The sequence below is a fragment of the Pinus tabuliformis genome, chromosome 3_1, assembly GCF_031772625.1.
Source record: "Pinus tabuliformis cultivar Carrire ecotype Pingquan chromosome 3_1, CPIR1, whole genome shotgun sequence".
NCBI lineage: Eukaryota > Viridiplantae > Streptophyta > Pinopsida > Pinales > Pinaceae > Pinus > Pinus tabuliformis.
The window spans coordinates 294,651,043-294,672,759 of NC_142301.1; the positions used below are offsets into that span (position 1 = coordinate 294,651,043).

Here is a 21,717-nt window from a genome sequence, read left to right on the forward strand (position 1 = left end):
ATACTAAAACGTTGAGCACAAGTGGGGTTTATTTGGTTGCTAGCCGACCTTGACGAATTGTCCCATAACACAAATAAATTCATATCTCCATGAATACTTATCGGAATCGGATGATCTTTAGATCAATCCTACACCTCTCGATGAGAGGGATCCAAGAAAAATATCAGCTTCCATTAATAAGATGATCCACATGGAGTTTGGCCCTAGTTTCCAATTTTAACACTCCCTCTCAACTAGGGAGAACTCCATCCGCTGATCCATATGTCCGACTGTACTATCTCTGCCATCAGTGCCCTGCACTGCTCTGCTCTACTGAACCATGAAGAAGAAGAATTGATCGAGAATGTCTCATACCATTCTCTACTGACCCGAAGTCAGTTTCATCTGAAGAGAGTGTGTCACATCACTCTTACTGACCCAAAGTCAGTTTTATTGATCCCAGATCAATATCACAAGAGAGTGTCTCAAACCACTCATACTGATCCCAGATCAGTTTCATTGATCCCAGATCAATGGAGGTCATCCTAGCATAGGGAGTACGGTAGATACATCGATGTGTCTATCAATAGTACTACTATGGTCCCTAACCCCATTTCCTTGCTCATTGATCAGATGAGAGGTACCTCCCATGAGTCCTAGACTGCATGGGTAGGATGCTTTAACAGGAGAACTAATCATCCTGTCCACAAGAGAACGAATCATCTTGCCCCACAATGGCCATGGGAGAACTAATCATCCCGGCCCACAAGAGAACTAATCATCATGTTTCACAGTTGCCACGGGAGAACTAATCATCTTGTTCCATTGTTGCCACAAGAGAACTAATCATCTCGGCCTATAGGAGAACTAATCATCCTATTCCACAGTTGCCATGGGAGAACTAATCATCCTGGCCCACAGAAGAACTAATCATCCTGTTCCACAGTTGTCATGGGAGAACTAATCATCTCGGCCCACGGGAGAACTAATCATCTTGTTTCACAGTTGCCAGGGATATCACAGGGGAAGGTTGAACCTGTCATCTTGTACATAGCGCACCACCAGGGGAGGGTGAGTCGCCCTGTGGTCGTATGTTGCTCCAGTAAGTACCCCAAGCCCCCAAGAGCTCCCAGAGCTTAATGCATGCAACATGTAGGACCCTTATAAGAAGGTCTCTCAACGACTCTAAGTCATTCGGGAAAGTCACAGATTTGACCTTTCCCTAGGGCTTTGACAAAATGTCTGCGACCTATACATCAGTCTCAATGCGATGGAGCCTCCTCGCTCATCAACTTACCATATCCCAAATAAGGTAGTATCTGATGTCTATCTGTTGGAGCAATCATCGAATACAGGATTCCTCAATAATCGAATCCCCCCTTTGGTTGTCACTAAGAATCACAGTGGTATTCATCATGTGTACAAACAGCTCACTTAAGAGTTTTTGCAACCATGCAGCTTCATACGAGATCATACTCGTAGCTATGTATTCGGTCTCGGCGGTGCTTATAGCAACCAACTTCTGCTTCCTACTCATCCATGATATCAAAGCAGAATCCAAAGAGAACCAGCACTGCGAAGTGCTCTATTGATCCTCCACACTGCCTGCCTAGTCAGCGTTTGAATAATCATGCAGTTTCATATTTTCGACAGTGTATCTCAATCCATGAGAGATTGTGCCCTGAAGATATCTAAGAAGATTCATGGCACCAATCTAGTGAGCCTCAACCAAATATGAGCTCATCATGCTAACTGCAAAACATATGTATGGACGGAAGTTCACCAAGAACATCAACGCGAATGAGTTTATGAAATTTAGAGGCATTTCCCAAATCTGGCCCGACATCACTACCATATAACTTCTGAAAGTTAAGATCCTCGAGGTAGTCACAGGCTTGCAGTTTATCATTCCACGTCTGGAATCCAACTCCCTCTTACTTCTACAAATGAGAGGGTCTGCACCTGTCAGAAATAGGTTGTCCTCATAAGGGGTTGGTATGAGAGGTCTATCATCCACAACCTTCAAACAATGGTTTGGATCGCCTTCACTCTTAGTGAATCTCAGCTTCATCTGATAGCTATCAATCCTCTCATACTACGCCCGGGGATTTTTGCTTCATGCCACAGAGGGCTTTCTTCCACCTACATACGTGAAATTCCTGATCATGAATCTCAAACCCCTTTGGTTGTTCCAAACCTGTGGACCTGCTACATGAGGGGGATGGTCCCCTTGTAAGATTTTCCTTCGATACATCTCAGACATGTACTTTCATGCTCTTTTTGAATTAGGCATCCTTGTCACCATCTGACTCACAGACCTTTGGTGCTATGTGTCAATGGACATGGTCTCCAGTGGACTTCTTGCAACTTGATACAACCATGAACTCAAAAACATCTTTGAAAAATATATTTTCAAACACGTACCTTTATCGATGAGTGCCACCCTGTAACCTGACTTCCATTGCCGAAATGGACACCAGGTTCTTCTTGCAATCAAGTACATAAAAGAGATTATGTAAATGAATCGAATTACCCTCATTCAATTGAGGGGTAACATTCCCTACACCCTTTTCGGGATAGGTAGCATCGGCTCCAAATATAATCCCACGATTGTTTCCATCTCTACCAAATAAGAGAGTACACCCTTCTATCTGATGAAGTGCCTTGAAACACTACAATCAATAAGCCAGATTCCCAAAGAATCTGAAGGAGAGGGCCAATACAGATAATGCTTCTCTATCTTATCAAAAACAACATTTGATTCTTCATACCTAGGGTTCCTTGCTTTCTTTGAAGAGTCGGCCATTTCCTTGATAACCTGCATAACCTGTCATTCCTTTGATCATTGAAGATGTGTCCCTGCCATTCGGACACTCCGGCGCATAATGGCTGAACTTATTCCAACCAAGGCATCTCCCTTTCCTTCCACCCTTAGATCCGGACTTCCCAATGAAGTGATCTTTAGGTAGGCCATCAGAAACTTCTGTTGCGCCATTCTGATAATATTCTCTGCTTTGACTTCACCCTCGGTGAATTTGAAGAGGGATGAGGAATCCACTAATCCTTTTGTCCTTTTCCAACTGTCTTTGGTGATTTCTCTTTCACTCTTGCTTGGGCATTGTCTTCACCTCTACTCTGATACCATGGTAATTTTAGGTATGTTCTATGCTTAGAGCAATTTATTTCAATTTTCACAGTTAGATCAATATCTTTTCCAAATTAGCAATCACATCAGCATTAAAGTAAACTGCAGATAGAACATAAACATAAATCGCAGAAGACAAGCCAAGACAAGAGGACACAAGATGTGGCGCTAGCCAGGGACAAACCCCAGTGTGGGGAAACCCTTGATTAATTCTTCTTATATGTTCTTCAATAGTTCAACAGAGAGAGAGAGATAGTATGTTTACAACAAAAGTCAACACTTTGACTTATCTAGATAGAGCATAAATCATCTCTAAGAAGATGAGACATGAGATCAATTGAAGACATAATGCTTCAACTGATTCTCCAAGGTGACTCCTTCACCTATCGTTGTGTTGCATTTCGTCATCATGTTGCACCTCACCGCGCTGCACCATGCTGCACCCATCATCACTATGTTGCATCTCATTATGCTTCATTAATCATGACTGTACCCATCACTGTACTGCATTATGTGCCATTGCTGCACCATGTTGCCATACTGACCTATGTGCTAGTTGCATCTACTTGCTTGTTGTCCCTTGCTTGTTGTCCCTAGCATGTTTGTTGTCCTTTGCATGCTTGCTGTTGCATGCTAGCTGTCCCTTGCATGCTTGGTGTATTTGCTGCTAAGTACCATACAACTGTCCCAATGTTAGTTAGTTGCCCCTTGCATGCTGCTCTCCTTTGGAGACAGATCCTCTGATTATTCCGGCAGTTTCGGCAACTTCAGTTGTTCCCGGTAGTTTTGGCAGTTCTGGCAATTCCGGCTATTCCCGACAGTTCTGGCAATTCCGACTTTCCCGACAGTTCCGGCTTCTGCCCTCTGCGTCAGCTTTCCCGATTGTTCCGGCTATTCCCGGCAGTTCCGGCAATTCCGGCTATTCCCGGCAGTTCCCAGCAGTTCCGGCAGATCTAGCAATTCTGACTATTCCTGGCAGTTTCGACAGTTTCGGCAATTCTGGCGATTCCCAGCAGTTCCTGGCTTTTCCCGACAGTTCCGGCAATTCTTGGCAATTCCAGAACTTCCGGCTATTCCCGGCAGTTCCGGCAATTTCAGCAATTCTGGCAATTCCCGGCAGTTCCGGCAATTCCAGCTTTTCTCGGCAGTTTCGGCTTTTCCTGGCAGTTTCGGCTTCTGCCCTCTAGATTAGGGCAACGTTATCCCTTAGGATCTCTCCTCCTACTAAAACCCAAAAACAAGTAGAGAAGAAGAGATCCCAAGTGTGTTGAAAATGACTTGAAGGCCACCTCTATTTATACTAAAACGTTGAGCACAAGTGGGGTTTATTTGGTTGTTGGCCAACCTTGACGAATTGTCCCATAACACAAATAAATTCATATCTCCGTGAATACTTATCGGAATCGGATGATCTTTAGATCAATCCTACACCTCTCGATGAGAGGGATCCAATAAAAATATCAGCGTCCATTAATAAGATGACCCTTATGGAGTTTGGCCATAGTTGCCAATTTTAACACTTGAGGGTCACTTGGAGAATACACCAAAGTGATCAGTCATTCTATTCTCTAGAGCGAGGTTTGCTAAGAGAGATAGAATTAGTGACTGGGAGATGCAATTGAGGGGCATTTGAGTACAGAGAGACAAAGAGGCAGAGATAGTGCCAGGAGAGTAGCGCAGTAGCCGGGGAGAGTGACGCAGAGGCGGCCAGGGCCACGCAGAGGCAGGCGGTAGCTCCGTAGAACCTCAGAGAGGCCAGCGTTGCTGAAGCAAAGGGCCAGAGTGCTGACGCAACGCCTCCTAAGGCTGACGCAGACCCATCTCGAGTAACGCAGGGCCAGCGTGAGGCAGAGAAGGGCAGACACAATCCAGAGAGAGGCTGACGTTGGGGTTTCTAGGGAAAATTGGTGCTGAGTAGTTGCCGGAAGGATTATCTGGGGTTTCAGCCAGGAGATTTGTCAGAAACTAAGAGGTATTGCTGCCAAGGAAATTCTCTGTTGGGTAGGCCAGTTTGGCACCTAGATTGTACTCTGATATTACTTAATAAGAAAAACCTCAGATAGCTGCACTGGTTTTCCCACATTGGGTTTTTCTAGGGACATTAGTCCAAAAATAATGGTGTCATATGGTGTGATTGTTTCTGTTTCCTTTAGTTACTAATCTGCAATGTGTTGAGCATGCACTAGTGTTTATTTTCAGTATTTACATTGTAAATAACTTGTTAAGTAAAATAACAAGTAGGTAGGAATAAATCAGATAAAGTGCATGGAGGGTTTCTAACTAGGTAGACTTAGAAACTTCAACATCAATGTCCATCTTTTTGAATTTTCCTAGAATATTTCCAATATCCTTTAGGACTTGATGGTGCCAAAAAGGTAGAGGGAGATTGGGAAGTCTCACCCATATTGGCATTGTTGACACCACCATATTTGAAGCATAAAAATTTGGGAACCATGGAGTTATGAAGAGCCCAACTCCGCCCCAAAACCATGGCCCATCATTTAGTACATACTCCAGATCTTTCTGTGTCAAACTGAACAATGAAGAAACCTTTGGAACATAAATAGATATCATAGTTGTGGGTCCAAGTAGAGAAAATCCACTGGTGTAATGCATCGAAATGGGCCATAAACGATTATATAACTGCCCTGAATTGGAGATCAAAAAAATTAGAATTTACCTATGGATGAATAACTTCCATGGCTAGTGCTTGTTCCATTTCTTCTACGATGTAGCGTCCTGGGTTGTTTTGAACCTAATATGATGGAAATTGTGCCTTCCCTTGCATTGCATCCTTGCAAGAGACAAATCCATTGGGGTTTCTGGGGCAAGTAGCTTCCTTGTATGACACTGGGACATCTTCCTGGTACCCATAGCTCCACCACATAGCGTTATAAGCATGACGATGGTGGAGTTTCATGTAATTCCATATCAGTGCAACAAAGAGAAGTCCATTAACTGCTTCCCTTCACGTAATAGGCGTTGCCGAATCACATGGATACCAATCTGGTGCTCTATCTTCTATTTAACATCCACTAGAGAATCAGATCTAGACACCCATAAATAGACTGAGCTTCTGCTTAGGGTCTTCACAAAAATATGAAAACTAGATCCTTCGATCTGAGGAGAAACAAATTGAAGGAATCACCAGTGAATATGAGAGCCTCGATCCACCAACGTAATTGATCTTGTTGCTTGACGTTCACCTATACTTGCCTATGTGGAAACATCTGAGTTGCCTGTTGCAATACTCCAAATATCCCAATTATCGCTGAAAAATATCTGAAAGTTTGCACCTCCGTGAATGTGGTCCCAGGGTGCCCTTCGAGTGACTTATGTTCTCATGAGAGCCACGGGAGTGAGGCATGAATGATTAATGCCCTTAGAGGCATAGACTCCATTTGCCTTGTCCACGCCTAGGCCTTGACCTACACCATGTCGCCAACCTTCTGTAGAGGCTTCGTAGTCATACCAAAAACCGTAACAGCCATCGTTTTTTTAGACTCTCCTATATCTCATATTACATATTAATCTTATATTAAGAATTTAATTAATTAAATGGCTTTGAACATATATTCATAAATAATTTAATTTAAATAGATTTAAACGTTGAATGTTCAAATAAATTGGAAGAAGGAATTAATAATCAAATAATAAATTAGAAATAAGGGTGGGTAAGACCGAGAAAGGAAATGCCATAAATAATTATTGAGTAATTAAGGAGAATATTATAATGATAAAAATATATATAACAAAAATATTATAATAATTAGTTGCCAGAGGAAAATTTAATTAATTAATTAAAAGGTTTTCTTTTCATCTTCTAATTAAGTGTTCTTTCTCTCCTCCTTAGAATCCCTATCTATTGATTATAATTTTACAATTTATTAATAATACAATCACTTGATCCGTTGATCTTTCTCATGTCATTTCATTTCTCTTCTTTATTCTTTTGATCCTTTAATTAACAGTTCTTTCTCTCCCTATCTACTGATTATTCTATTATTATATTAATTCGAAATAATATAATCTATTAATTTGATTCAATACTATGAATTATAATATAATACTATGATCTAGTACTAACAATATTAATACTAATACTAGATGAACAATATCTACTACTAGCGATAATATTTTTCCTAATTAACAATCCTAATATAATAATAATAATTTTAGAGGCTAACTTTTCTAATTTTTTTAATAATTATTTATGACCTTTCCTTTCTCAATCTTACCCACCCTTATTTCTAATTTATTATTTTATTATTAATTCCTTCTTCCAATTTATTTGAACATTCAACCTTTAAATTTATTTAAATTATTTATGAATAAATGTTCAAAACCTTTTAATTAATTAATTAATTAATTAATTTTCCCCCCAATGACTAATTATTATAATATTTCTGTTATATATATTTTTATCATTATAATAATCTCTTTAAGTACTCAATAATTATTTAACAATTATTTATAACCTTTTCTTTGTGACTCTTGCCCACCCATATTTCTAATTTATTATTTCATTATTAATTCTTTCTTCCAATTTATTTGAACATTCAATCTTTAAATTTATTTAAATTATTTATGAATAAACATTCAAAACCTTTTAATTAATTAATTAATTTTTCCTCCAACGACTAATTATTATAATTTTTTATATATATATTTTTATCATTATAATAATCTCCTTAATTACTCTATAACTATTTAATTATTATTTATGACCTTTCCTTTCTCAGTCTTACACACCTTTATTTCTAATTATTATTTTATTATTAATTCCTTCTTCCAATTATGTGAATGTTCAACCCTTAAATTTATTTAAATTAAATTATTTATGAATAAATGTTCAAAACCCTACCTCAGATCCGGGTGTCCTCCCAAATTTCGATGCCCATCAAGCTTATCATGCCAACACAATCTAATGCAATAATGCACAACGCTGGGTGGTGTTAGTTTTTGGTAGCATCGGAAGTGCACTAGCCTTGAAAATTGGCAGAGAGGCTAAGGCACATGAGTTCTAGAGAACCCAAAAACCGTTTGGTGAAATTCCACTCGGATTGTATTTTATTAATAATTAAGTTTTTTTATGGAGTTCCTAAGTCAAACTTAGGGAAGTTAAAATATTAATGGGTATTAATCAAAATATGGGTGAGAATGATCTAGAAGGCGGATCAAATCATGTTTTAATCTTAGCTGTTGATTAGAGACTTAATCTCGGCCGTTGAAGACTCAACAGGAAAAGTATAAAATGGAGGCTTGGGGTTCATTTGGAAACACACACAGTGAGATTGAGGAAATCAATTTTCTGAGATGAGAAGTTCTCAGGAGGAAAATTGATTGAGGAGATATTGCAGTTGAGGGGTAGAGAGAATTCGGGAGAAGGACTTTCCGGAAAATACAGAACAGAGAGGCGGAGAGAGCTTGCTGAGAGGCAACATAGTAGTCGGGAGAGCTGACGCAGAAAAGTTGCCTGTCACGTAGAATCCAGAACTGCCAGAACAACTGAAACTGCTGGAACTGTCGGAAACTACCGGGAGAGCTCATGCAGAGGCAACGCAATAGCCAGGAGAGCTGACGCAGAAAAGTTGCCTGTCACGCAGAATCCAGAACTGTCGGAACTGTCGAGAACTGCCTCGAAGCTGACGCAGAGGACAGAGAAGGTGACGCAGGGTTGACGCAGATCAGTCGGAATTCTACCGGGTGGAGGTAAAACTCACTCAGATTTTCCGCCAGTATTTTCTCTGTAAAGGATTGCTAGATGAGCATCCTAGACTCGTATTTAGATATTTCTCCTACATAATAATAAACCCTCAGAATTGTTGCACCAGTTTTCCCGCATTGGGTTTTTCCAGGGACTATTGGGTCCAAAAATAAGTGTGTCCTATGTATCTTGTTCTTTGCTCTGTTTTCTGTTTCATGAGATCAAATATTTAATTAGTGTAGGTTGCAAAAGTAATAAGCTTCAATATTCAGAAGAATAACTTGATGAATGTATAAAAAATCAAGTAGGTGAAGTAGATTCAGATTTGCTGCAGTAGGGGTTCCTTCGAGTCTAGGAATTTTCACAGGTGACGATCCTGCTCTGCCAGCCTTGCAGATTGCATTCAATGCAGAGGAAGGTGGCGGGCAGACGAGGTATTGACATTCATACCTTGCTCGAGACATGGACTCAGGCATTATTCCATAGAGGGGCATTCATTCCCGCATTAAAACTACTTTGTATGTGGTTGGCCTCCATTGCATTTTGCAGAGCAGTGGTGCTTAGGAAGCTTGGTGCTGAGGACAGGGAATTCTCCTACCTGACAAGTATGAACCGCAAATGAGGATGCACCAGGAGAGGAGGGCGAGCAAGAGGCTGTCAGCCTCCCCCTCCTTGGCATGGCCAAGGAGTGGAACAATTTGGTGTTGATTTGCCTCTTGCATATAAGACACTTGGTTGCAGCGATGGAAGTGCAGGAGCTCAGGAACACTGGGAATGGTCATTGGGCAATCAAGAACTTCCTTGGTTGCCATCTAAGGGATCAAGAAAAGGTCCTATGACTGGTGGAAAGCAAAATTACAGACATAGATTTCTACCTCATCCATACTCAATCACTCTAAGGGTCCTGTCAGGCACTTTGGGAATTCAATCCCCTCCTCCAACCCCCCCTTCAGCTTCCTCAAACTCGCCAAAAAACTCCGATAACACAGACTCGCTGCATCAAGGCACCAAGCCTCCTAGCCTTGAACATCTAGAGTCCTAAAAAAAGAGGAAAAGCAACCAGGTAGTCCCGACTCTTCCAACCATGTGGAGAAGGAATAAACTTATGTCAACAAGACAATTGTTGCAGACAATCTAAAGGGCGAATCCTCGCGGCAAGAGGCCTGTCAAAAAATGTGTAACTACGTTCAGTCTTCATAAGTATGAAATGTATTTTAGTAAATTATAAAATGAAAATAAATTATTATTATTATTATTATTGGAGCATGGGTTTCATGCTCAAGTTCTTATATTTTATAGGTCAAGCACCCATTGAGTGCTTCAAGTTTGTCCTAGGCCTAGAAGTCAAAAGAGTCATTGTCATATATTGAAGACCCCAATGGGCACATTGTAACTTGTAAAGGAAAATTATTTTTGTCTTTAAAGAGTTGAAATACCCTCCAAGATCAAGTCAGCCTAGAAGCTGTCAAGTCAGCCTAATTGAAGAGCCACGTCTACCCCTTGAAGAAGCCTATATAAGGAGAGGAACTCATCCTCTAAAAGCACACTCACTCATCTCTCATTCTATGCAAAGAAGAGGAAGAAAGGAAGGATGAAGAAGAGGTCGAAGAAGGACGAAGTGTTTTGGGCTAGTTCTCTCTCTCTCACGTGCTAGAGAAAGCTAGGGTTTCTGCGCAAGGGTTTCATCTAGTTCGATCTTGGAAGGAAGGAAGGAAAGAAGGCAAGCGAAGGCTACTAAGGGTATCTCTCAAGCCCTAAGTCACAAGGAAAGGCAAGCGAAGGACAGAAGAAGGCTCTAGGAAGAAGATCAAAGTTCCCACGTGTGGCAATAATAGTTGCAGGGAAGTCGAAATTTCAGATCTGCAGTAGGAGGTCGAAGTTCTTGCAGCAAGAGGCCAAGTTGGTGCAATTGGAAGAGATTTAACTGGGTTTGGCTAGTACAAGGTTTGCACATTATCTCAAGTGGTTGATCTTGATCTTAGAGGGTAGTGGTCTGAGTCATAAGGTCTTGTTATTTGTCAATGAAATATCTGTAAGAAGAGAAGAGATTTAAGGGTTTTCCCCTCAAGAGGAGGGGTTTTGGCCCTGGCTTGCGGCCTATATATTGTGTCACTGTTCTTATTGTTTTGGTAGTTGTTTGATGTTTCTTTCATTAGAATAATAAGGAACAAAGCAAATAAGTAAAAAGGTGACACAAAAAATTATCAAGTTGAAGAGAATTAACATATTCATTGCCATATTGAATTCTCAACAAGGCCAACACCAGCACCAATGGAGAGTTTGTTGAGTGGGAACGACCTCCATGGTCAACAGATGGTTATGATGATCCCTTCTAGTATCTCGCTTAGTGTGACCAGGCTTGCTAACTATCTCCAGGAAAGGCTTTCTCATGCTCTGCTACTCTACTGTTTTTCTTGTGGTCATTTGTTGTCTCTGTCCACTCAATTTTAGCTACATTTGTTTTCGCTATGGTTCTATGATGTCAAAAATTGGTCTCAAGACACTTAGGGAGACCATCTAGTTTCCTACTTGAGGGAAAATGGTTCCTTCCAAGCATGCTGCAATAGGGGTTCCTTCGAGTCTAGGAATTTTCATAGGTGACGATCCTACTCTGCCAGCCTCGCAAATTGCATTCAATGCAGAGGAAGGTGGTGGGCAGATGAGGCATTGACATTCATACCTTGCTCGAGACGTGGACTCAGGCATTATTCCATAGAGGGGCATTCATTCCCGCATTAAAACTACTCTGTAGGTGGTTGGCCTTCGTTGCATTTCGCAGAGCAGTGATGCTTAGGGAGATTGGTGCTGAGGACAGAGAATTCTCCTACCTGACAAGTATGATCCGCAAATGAGGATGCACCAGGAGAGGAGGGCGAGCAAGAGGCTGTTAGCCTCCCCCTCCTTGGCATGGCCAAGGAGTGGAACAATTTGGTGTTGATTTGCCTCTTGCATATAAGACACTTGGTTGTAGCGATGGAAGTGTAGGAGCTCAGGAACACTGGGAATGGTCATTGGGCAATCAAGAACTTCCTTGGTTGCCATCTAAGGGATCAAGAAGAGGTCCTACAAGTGGTGGAAAGCAAAATTGCAAACATAGATTTCTACCTCGTCCATACTCAGTGAACTCTAAGGGTCCTGTCAGGCGCTTTGGGAATTCAATCCCCTCCTCCAACCCCCCCTTCAGCTTCCTCCAACTCACCAGAAAACTCGAATAACACAGACTCGCTCCATCAAGGCACCAAGCCTCCCAGCCTTGAACATCTAGAGTCCTAAAAAAAGAGGAAAAGCAACCAGGTAGTCCCGACTCTTCCAACAATGTGGAGAAGGAATAAACTTATGCCAACAAGACAGTTGTTGCAGACAATCTGAAGGGCGAAACCTCGCGACAAGGGGCCTGTTGAAAAATGTGTAACTAGGTTCAGTCTTCATAAGTATGAAATGTATTTTAGTAAATTATAAAATGAAAATAAATTATTATTATTATTATTATGATTATTATTGGAGCATGGGTTTCATGCTCAAGTTCTTATATTTTATAGGTCAAGCACCAATTGAGTGCTTCTAGTTTGTCCTAGGTCTAGAATTCAAAAGAATCATTGTCATATATTGAATACCCCAATGGGCACATTGTAATTTGTAAAGGAAAATTATTTTTGTCTCTTAAAGAGTCGAAATACCCTCCAAGATCAAGTCGGCCTAGAAGCTGTCAAGTTAGCCTAATTGAAGAGCCACATCTACCCCTTTAAGAAGCCTATATAAGGAGAGGAACTCGTCCTCCAAAAGCACTCTCACTTATCTCTCACTCTATGTAAAGAAGAGGAGGAAAGGTAGGATGAAGAAGAGGTCGAAGAAGGACGAAGTGTTTTGGGCTAGTTCTCTCTCTCACATGCTAGAGAAAGCTAGGGTTTCTGCACAAGGGTTTCATCTAGTTCGATCTTGGATGGAAGGAAGGAAAGAAGGCAAGCGGAGGCTACTAAGGGTATCTCTCAAGCCCTAAGCCACAAGGAAAGGCAAGCAAAGGACAGAAGAAGGCTCTAGGAAGAAGATCAAAGTTCCCACGTGTGGCAACAGTTGTTGCAGGGAAGTCGAAATTTCAGATCTGCAGTAGGAGGTCTAAGTTATTGTAGCAAGACGCCGAGTTGGTGCAATTGGAAGAGGTTTAACTGGGTTTGGCTAGTATTGTTTTTCTTGTGGTCATTTGTTGTCTCTGTCCACTCAATTTTAGCTACATTTGTTTTCACTATGGTTCTATGATGTCAAAAATTGGTCTCAAGACTCTTAGGGAGACCATCTAGTTTCTCACTTGAGGGAAAATGGTTTCTTCCAAGCATGCTTTAGGCTAGGAAGGTTTTTGCAGACATAACGAACTCATCTCGAACACAGTCCACTCATGTTTATCCATGCATGTACTCTATGTAAACTTTTGATAATATAATGAATTTTTGCTTGCTTAAAAAAATGTTCAAAACCCTTTAATTAATTAATTAATTTTTCTTCCAATGGCTAATTAATTTTTTTCTCCAATGGCTAAATAACCCTAATTATCTTTAAATTAATTGATCTTGCTCTCTCTTCAACATGAATTTTCAAGCTTATTGTCCTTGAAGATGGATGAAGTGTTCACCCAAAACGTTGGACATAATGAAGCATGAATCTCCGACCACTCGTGATTAATCGTGAGTCAAACTTTGCTCTTCCCTCAAATGATCTGATTCAACTTTGGGCAAGTCAAACTTGCGTTTACCGAGTTTGACTCGTGGTCAACACAAGTTTGACTTGTGACTCACCGATTAATTGTGATTTAGGCGATTGAGGCAATTTTCAGCCCTCAAATCGGCGAACACGGGTTTTAACTTTTAGGTTTCCTACATTTTTCGCTGCATGGTTTAGTTAGGTTAAAAAATAAACGTCAATCCGTAACTCACTTCTCATTGGTTAGGCCCACAACTCATACACCGAGAAGGTAATAGAGGCATCATTTCAGTTTCAGTTTACTCCACGTAATAGAGTTGTAGTGTAATAGAGGCTTAGTGTGTATTGTGCCCCAGTGTTAGCTTCAACATGCGCTCTGTCAAAGATTTTAGTACCAAAGCATTATCGTATCATTTCAGCAACAATCAAGAGATTTCAGTTACCTCTTTTTTACTAATTAGTATGCAGTATTTTATAAACTTTTAGAAGCATATGCTTCTGGTTCTATGTATTCACTGGTTAGGAGTCAAGACTCAGTACTTTGGATCATGTTTGGAATCATAACATATATGAGATACTTATTCATTCATGATATTTTGGACATCTATTGATATTATGCATTGTTTGGACATGGCTTTATTGAATATCAATGATAAATGTTTTTTTAATTCAATATATGTGTATATCTTTATTTATTGAATTCACCAATTTTTTCCTGATCCAATTAAAACTCTTCGCTCTTTTGCCTTGCCGATTCCGAGTCTAGTAACATTGGTTGGACATTGCAGTTTCTCCACACAATTTTTTCCATAAATTTTGGCTCCAACACAAGTATATTGCTGTAATGTCTTTGAGCCTTGTTGTTGAATACCCTTGAGCCTTGAAGAATATCTTACGCTTACCTACGGACTGGAGGGTGGAGTGCTTTGTTACATGGTTAAAAAAAAAACATATATATATATATATTCAAGAACTGCAAAGGATGATGTTATTTGGGAATGCAATAAATGTTGAACAATTGAAAAAAAATTGGATAAATTGCTCCATTAAATGAAGAGCAGGGTGCATCGCACCTTTTTACATTCGCTATCACAAATGCCTGGAGAGCCCATTGTGAATAAGTTGAGTATGTCAGATACTTTAAAATGCCATTTGAGTTTGGTTGAGTTACCATCAGTGTAGAGACAACGGGAAAAAGTACAGAACACTGTTAATGAACAAAAAACTTCATTAAGCATGCAAGGAAACATGTACCAAATCACTTTGAAATTGGTTAAAAAAAAAAAAAAAAACTTAATAGGATATCATAACCCACAAGTTGAGCTGATCCTGGATGAAGAGTGATGGCAAATATATAGGCTATTCCCACCACACAGTAGACAAGGACAAGTGTCACAACATAGTTTTCTGCAAAGCTTGACCGTGGATTGTTGAAAAAATAGAACATAGAAAGATAAACGAGTGGTTTAATCACTGTATTGAAGTGATCAACAGAATCCTTTGCAAGAAAATAAGCTAATTTATTCATGCCAGCCGCACTCTCTCTCCAATACTGCAGCCTGTCCAGAGAAAATGTTCTCAATGCCGCTATCATGCACAGAAGAGCTGCATGTCAACAAACAAGAACCCCAATAGTTAAAAAACTCTAGTGTGAACAGTTGAATCAAACTCTAATAATGAGTCGTTGAAAAGTGCTTGAGATAAAGAAGTTGAAGACTACTATACAGACTCGTATGACGATACTATGATTAAACAACAGAGATTAGACTATGATCTGCAATGTGAAATATGTACCAGACAACCCAAAGGACAAAGAAGACCATGTCAAATGCACGTAGTATAAGATAAAAATACAATTCCCCTTTAATGTTAATCACATAAGTATGATCTGATACTCACGCATTGAAATTACTGTATATGCGTACCCAACTGTTCCAAAGTTTGTATCTGTTACTTTAGCCAGGATCCCCATACATGCTCCAGCAAGCAATAAAATAAGGTAATCTTGTGATTGTGTGCTGGAGTCTCGGAAACGTTGTTTAGCAACTCTGGCCACAGTAAACAACTACTCGTGAATTAAAAGTGGAGAGTTTAGTAAGATGATAAGCTGTTAACCAAAGAAACATTGGTCCTCAAACTTGTCATATACATCTTTTAGATAGGTTCATTACCTTCTCAAGTAGAGTCTAAATTGTTTGATGAAATTAGGGGTCTGACGATTGGAAAGGTCTTCAAACTTTAAGAAGTTATGATTAATATTATCCCACTTCAATTGAATGTACACCAGACCTCTTCCGATAAATCTTCTCCAAAAGATTGGCTTTTCTTTTCTATGTCAAAAGGTTCTTTCTTTATTCCTGCATTGATTGTTTCCTTGCTCGTTGAGATACCAGTTTTTGCAAAAGCTTCCTGTAAATCACGTGGGATCTCATATCCCTTATGTTGCATCCAATTAACAGGAAGAATATTGCAATCAAAATTTGGACTTCCTTCTGGCTTTATAATCCCCTCTAAAATGTCCATAAAGTAGTCTGGTGGATTAACACGGTCAGGAAATATAATGCCAAGGCTGGAAAAGTATTCTTCAACTTCATCCACAGGTCCAAGATACACAGTGCATCCACCGTTGGCCAATAGGATTAAATCATCTAATATCTTGAACAATCCATAACTGAAATCATAAATCAAGCATATCTGTTACATAAGCTGTAAATAAAAAAGGAACATTTGGAAACTGGTATTCAGTCAATTCCTAAAAGATCTGAGGTAAGTCAAAAAGTATAAACATGCAAGTAAAACCACAAACTGTAATGGCACATCTATTAAGCTAATATGCTTCAGTACGTGAGAGAAATTAATTGACTGTTCACTTTCATGTTTTCCTTTTTGCTAATTTAAATCATGGCACACTTCAAGCAAAATCACATTGCAGTGATGATTATACAACCTTGGCTGATGGAGTACCATACATATATTTACTCCTGCTAAAGCTTCTCGGCGAAGGGCCTTTAGTAGCAACAGTGAAGAAGTGCTGTCTAAACCAGATGTCGGTTCATCTAAGAACAAAAGAGATGGTTCCATTACCAGCTCAAGCCCAACATTTACTCGTTTTCTCTGTCCTCCAGAGATCCCTCGCTTTTCAACTGTACCAACTAAGGAATCTCGTACAGATTGCAACCCCAAAGCTTCAATGACACGTTCAACAACTAAAACTTCGTCTTCTTCTGACATGTTAACAGGAAGCCTTCATGCATCCCAAAGTGTACCATGTCAGCCATAGAAAGTTATCAACTATGAGAAAGATAGGATTTTATTCCATGAAAATGATGTCAAAGCATCCACAAAATCAATCCAGATGCATTTAACTGAACGCTTGACAGCCCCATATATTTCCCCATTCCACATTACAAAATGCCTTAAAAAAGAGTCACTGAAACCATGCTGCATATTTATTTACTTTCCATGTGATTTCAGTTATCAATTGCTATGGCAAAAAACAGTTATAAGTCACACTCAAGAGTCACACAAACCACTTAGATTTATAAGAATTTATGATGAACCATAATGGTGTCAAAGTACATATAAGACTGACCCATAGTCAATTGGGTCTAGCACGAGTGGTTGACAGAAATGTTGTTATCCTTGCCACCCGGGTTCAAATCCCACTTTGTGGCATGTGCATTATTTGTGAGCTGATTGTTGATTTGAGATCTTTATGAGCTAATTGTTGTTTGGGCCCTGGGGCTGAAAAGGTACCAGCAATCACATCCTCACCCACAGGATGGAGAGTGGGAGCTTGGCAACATGGAAAAGAAAGAGACTGACCCATAGTTTGTAATGTAATAAAAAATCAAATGTTTAAGGAAAAACATTCTTCAGTGAAACAAGTAGGTCAGGAGAAGGGAAAAACAGAGACAAAGGTAGGGAAAGAAACAATGGACAGATCAGCAGCAATGGACTTGTCTACAAAATCAGGAGTAGTCTAAGGGCCAATCTAATGCACAACTGCAAGAACAACATACAAAGCTGAAAAAGTAAAGAACAAAGAGAGAGGGAAACAGAACCTGCATTTTGCGCTAAACAAAAGATTCTCCTCTACAGTCAAGTTTCCATGTATGATATCATCTTGTGGCACAAAACCCATAATTTTTTTGTATGAATGTATTGACGCTGCTTTTCCATTAATAAACACAGAACCTGTCACAACACAGCCCATAGCCTTGCCTGCCAGAGCATTCAGAAAGGTAGTTTTTCCAGCACCGGATGGACCCATAACAGCAGCAATACGTCCTGGCATTAGTTTCCCATTAACATTCCTTAGTATTTTCTTCCCATTCCCTTTAAGAGTAAGGCTAAGATCCCTGAAAGAAACTTCCATTTTCGGTCGAGTTTGAGCCTGATATAAACAACCCTTTTCAATTACCTCTTCCAATGTCAAGAGGGTTTTCTCTTTCATCTTTTCCTTTTCTATTTCACCATAAGCATACTCAAAAATATGAGAACGTCTGCAGCCAGTATGAGGTGTGTGAGCTTTCTGTTTCTTAACATTGTAAGCACTAAAATCTGACATGGGAGCCTCCTGAAGATCATCTAGTACATCAATAGAAGCATGGCAGATATCATACAGGTCACTTGTTTTTTCAGACACAGGTTCTATTTCTATGGATGATCCTTGGTGCAAATCACCTTCAGCAACCGATGACAGTGGAAATTTTGACACATCATCAGAGAGGAATGTACCAGGAGCCAACATCTCTTGTTTTTCTACAGGCTCACTAGATTGGTTGCATGAAAATGTACGATTGAACTGTCTTTGAAGTTCCTTTCCCCTTAGCTTTGCAGCTTCTCTCACTAATATCCATCTCTCACGTGCTTGTGTCCTCCCTCTTGCAGAGAGGGCTGCCGCTTCTCTGGATTTGGCTCTTCGTCTTTCATGAATGATAAGAATGTGATCGGAACAGTTATAGATGAGCAGAAACAAAGTTATGATCACAACCTGAATGTTTATTCAAGAAATAAATTCTCCCATTAGTGACTTCAACAGTGAAGGAGCAATTACAAATCATTGTTAACAGCTCAATAGTACAAAATCTGCTTCACATGTAAAAGACTGAATTTTTCCATCTTCTATTTCTTTCTCTCATATCATATCAAAAACCTGAAAGACCAGAACTTTGAACTAATTTATGATAACTAATGGTGACTTACAATAAGCATGATTCCATAGGCCCGAATGTCTTGGTTAACCGTATTTGGATGACATGATGTCAGTGGATAGCATCCTGCAATTATCAGTGTAGAATATGCAGTCACTCGAAATTGAACAGTAGGCTTGTCAGACTAATAATCCTAAAATTGATTTAGATTGTTATTTTAATAGAGTAATAATAATAAAGTTACTCTATAAATTATGTATTTCCTAGGACATACGATCGCCTTCTCAAATCCTTGTCATAGTGATTATCATTGAGGTGTTGGTGAAGGACACTTGTATCAGAGCCATGGTAATGAGAAGGGTTGGTGATGAGAAGGCCAAAGTATTGAATCATTTAAAAAAATAAGACTCCAAACCTCAAGCTTGGATTTCTTCGTCAAGCAGGGGAACATCTTCAGAGAGGTGTTTCCTTGTTATTTATCATCAGGAAAAGTGTTATTAATTCTGAAATATTCAGTTTTTTTTAAAGAGGGTTATTATCTGAGTTTAGATCTATTCTAGATTTGCAATTCATTGATGATCTACAATTTTTTTCCAAAAATCTTTGTAGATTATAAAGAAAATCCAAAGATCTATAGCCAGCCAGAAGCCCTACATTGCTCAGTACATGATGATATGCCATATTCATCCGCCATTTGGACCAGTCAGACACCTCTCACCATCCGACATTCCTCTTGAAGGAAGGTGGGTCACCATTCGAGAGGTACTTTAACCATCTTGCAATCATGTGCTTTTACTTAATGTTTTGGGCATTATAACATGGATTAAGGGGTGATCTAGATGACTGACCAAACTTGACTATAAACCTGTTCTCTCACTCTTCTAGGGAGGTTAGTATTTGACCATAGTCCAGTGGGACATCCTCTGAGGCCTTAGGGTTATAGGAGGTGTTGATTTTCCCTTGGCACTTTAGAATCAGGTCTATGTCTAAAACATGATCATAAACACACTAAAATGCCACAACATAAGCACTTTGCACAGCAGAAAATGTACAACAGTGAATCAATGTAGTACACAAGAAATTTTTGCAAACCAAAAACTTGTTATATTACAACTTTAATACAACAAACAGGGCTCCCATACTAGGGATCATGGCCCTTACGATTACACTCAGTCTACCCTTGACCAAGACACACTTGACTTACTTGCTGAAGGAGATCTCACACCAGCCCTTTCGGTCCACGTACCTTGAACACTTCGCAGGTCCTTTGCCACCTGTACTTGCAGATGATACTACTGCTCCAATACCGCTGCCACTGTTGCTCACAAGAAGGTCTGCAACTTCAGATACTCTTGTACAACTGCTTAACAAACTGCCTCTATCAATCCTCCTGCTTCTCGAAGAAGACTGAACATAAGTCTTCACAATTCTGCCCTCACACACCAACTTTGCTCCACCAAAGTCACTGCTCTTAGGGTCTGCAAATCTGCCCTCTAACAATACGATTGGACCTTCGGTACTCACTGTACTTAGGGTTTTTCAAATCATCCCGCACACAATCCCTTGACACACTTAAGATGACTGATCTAGGGCATACAACACACAACCTCATAATAGAGGTATTGCTCCACCAATATCACAGTACTAGGGCACATAAACATTGTTGTTCAAAACCCTTGTTGACAAATCTTTCCACACCAACAATTCATCAAACATAAGATCACAACCATACCTCTTTAAGAACCCGACACAACTCCCAAAGATCCTCGGTCCTCGTCAACATTTTGACTAAGATTCTCGGCCTAATTCACTGATCTCTGCAGCAACACAGTTCGAATCTCCTGCAGCTACCTCAGTCACACTTATGTTTGCGGTCACCTCTCTTGCTGGCCCTAAATCTCTTGCGCAGATCTTCAGCCCCTTATCCTTGCCTTATCATAAGCCTTGCAGCCTCCTATCCAGCACGAAAAAAGGTCTTGACCCTCTCTTCAACTTCAGAAAATGTCACAGCTAGATGCACAGAGATGATGCACAATACACATGCCCAAAACTTCATGAACAAACCTTGTCAAACTCAGTCAGGCCAGAACATAAGACAAGGAATAAAACTCGTCCTTCTGTCTTTGCTGACTCAGCTCCTTTGAGGTCTGTGATCTTCTTGTGAAGTCTTCTCTTGATGAGATTGCACTTGGTGATATCCCAATGAGCTTCATCTCACCTCTATTTATAGTGTCATTGGTGGCCTCACATTTCAGTAAGGGGTATGACTTTTAGCGGAAGCCAACTTGAATTTAACTTATCAAAACCCACTAAAATAAGAAATGAGATTATTTCATTTGTCTTTTGCAACATCATTGAAACCATAGGTGCCCCTTAGTCCATCAAGGGTGCCCCTCATGCATCCAATGATTAAACAAATCATTTTTCACTTGGTCTTTCACCCAGGACTTTCGGTACAAAGCCCATTGCTTGTTAATTTGGCAACTCAGTGACAAATTCCAACCATGGGACGAGATTCCTCTTTTCATGAGGACTAATCTTGACTATTGAAGCGCTCAATTTGGACAAGGGAAAGTGTATTTTTGAATTAAGCCCCACATGTGCATATTTGATCAGGTCAGCCCAAAAGATAAATTGGTCACCCTTGGCAGGTTATAAATTTAAGTGAAGTGACCCTCATTTGGACAATCATCCTAGATCATTCTTCTTCTTTCTTTGGGTTGGCTCGTACAGGTCAGAGATAGTTCGTGAAAAATTTGCTCGCACAAGTTTGAGATTGTGGTGTCTGAAGCTCACACGTGTCTAGGGTTTTTGGTTTCTGACCGCAGGCATGACACATGAAAATTTTGTTCATAACCACAGGCTCGTAAGCTCATGCAGTTGGAGGGTTTCGATCGTGTTACCCACCACCTGTGGGTAGTATGCATAGGAGAAATTTTTTCTCCTAGATGGTCCTCAGTGGGCAGCGAACAACCCCTTGCGGCCCCAGATAACTCGATGTGCCATTTTCTCCACCACCTGAGCTAGCCATGTGGTCC

The 21,717-nt window shown here is 40.0% G+C and overlaps 1 protein-coding gene across 1 annotated transcript in view; it reads right to left on the bottom strand.

The window, feature by feature from the left end:
- LOC149186941 (ABC transporter G family member 28-like) overlaps positions 1–21,717 on the bottom strand; it is a 198,154-nt gene that overhangs the window by 63,384 nt on the left and 113,053 nt on the right. The window contains 8 exon segments of the mRNA XM_089409505.1: positions 14,597–14,730; positions 14,839–15,128; positions 15,423–15,571; positions 15,695–15,809; positions 15,812–16,194; positions 16,471–16,767; positions 17,588–18,519; positions 18,732–18,805. Of these exon segments, the coding sequence (XP_089265631.1) occupies positions 14,597–14,730; positions 14,839–15,128; positions 15,423–15,571; positions 15,695–15,809; positions 15,812–16,194; positions 16,471–16,767; positions 17,588–18,519; positions 18,732–18,805 (2,374 nt within the window).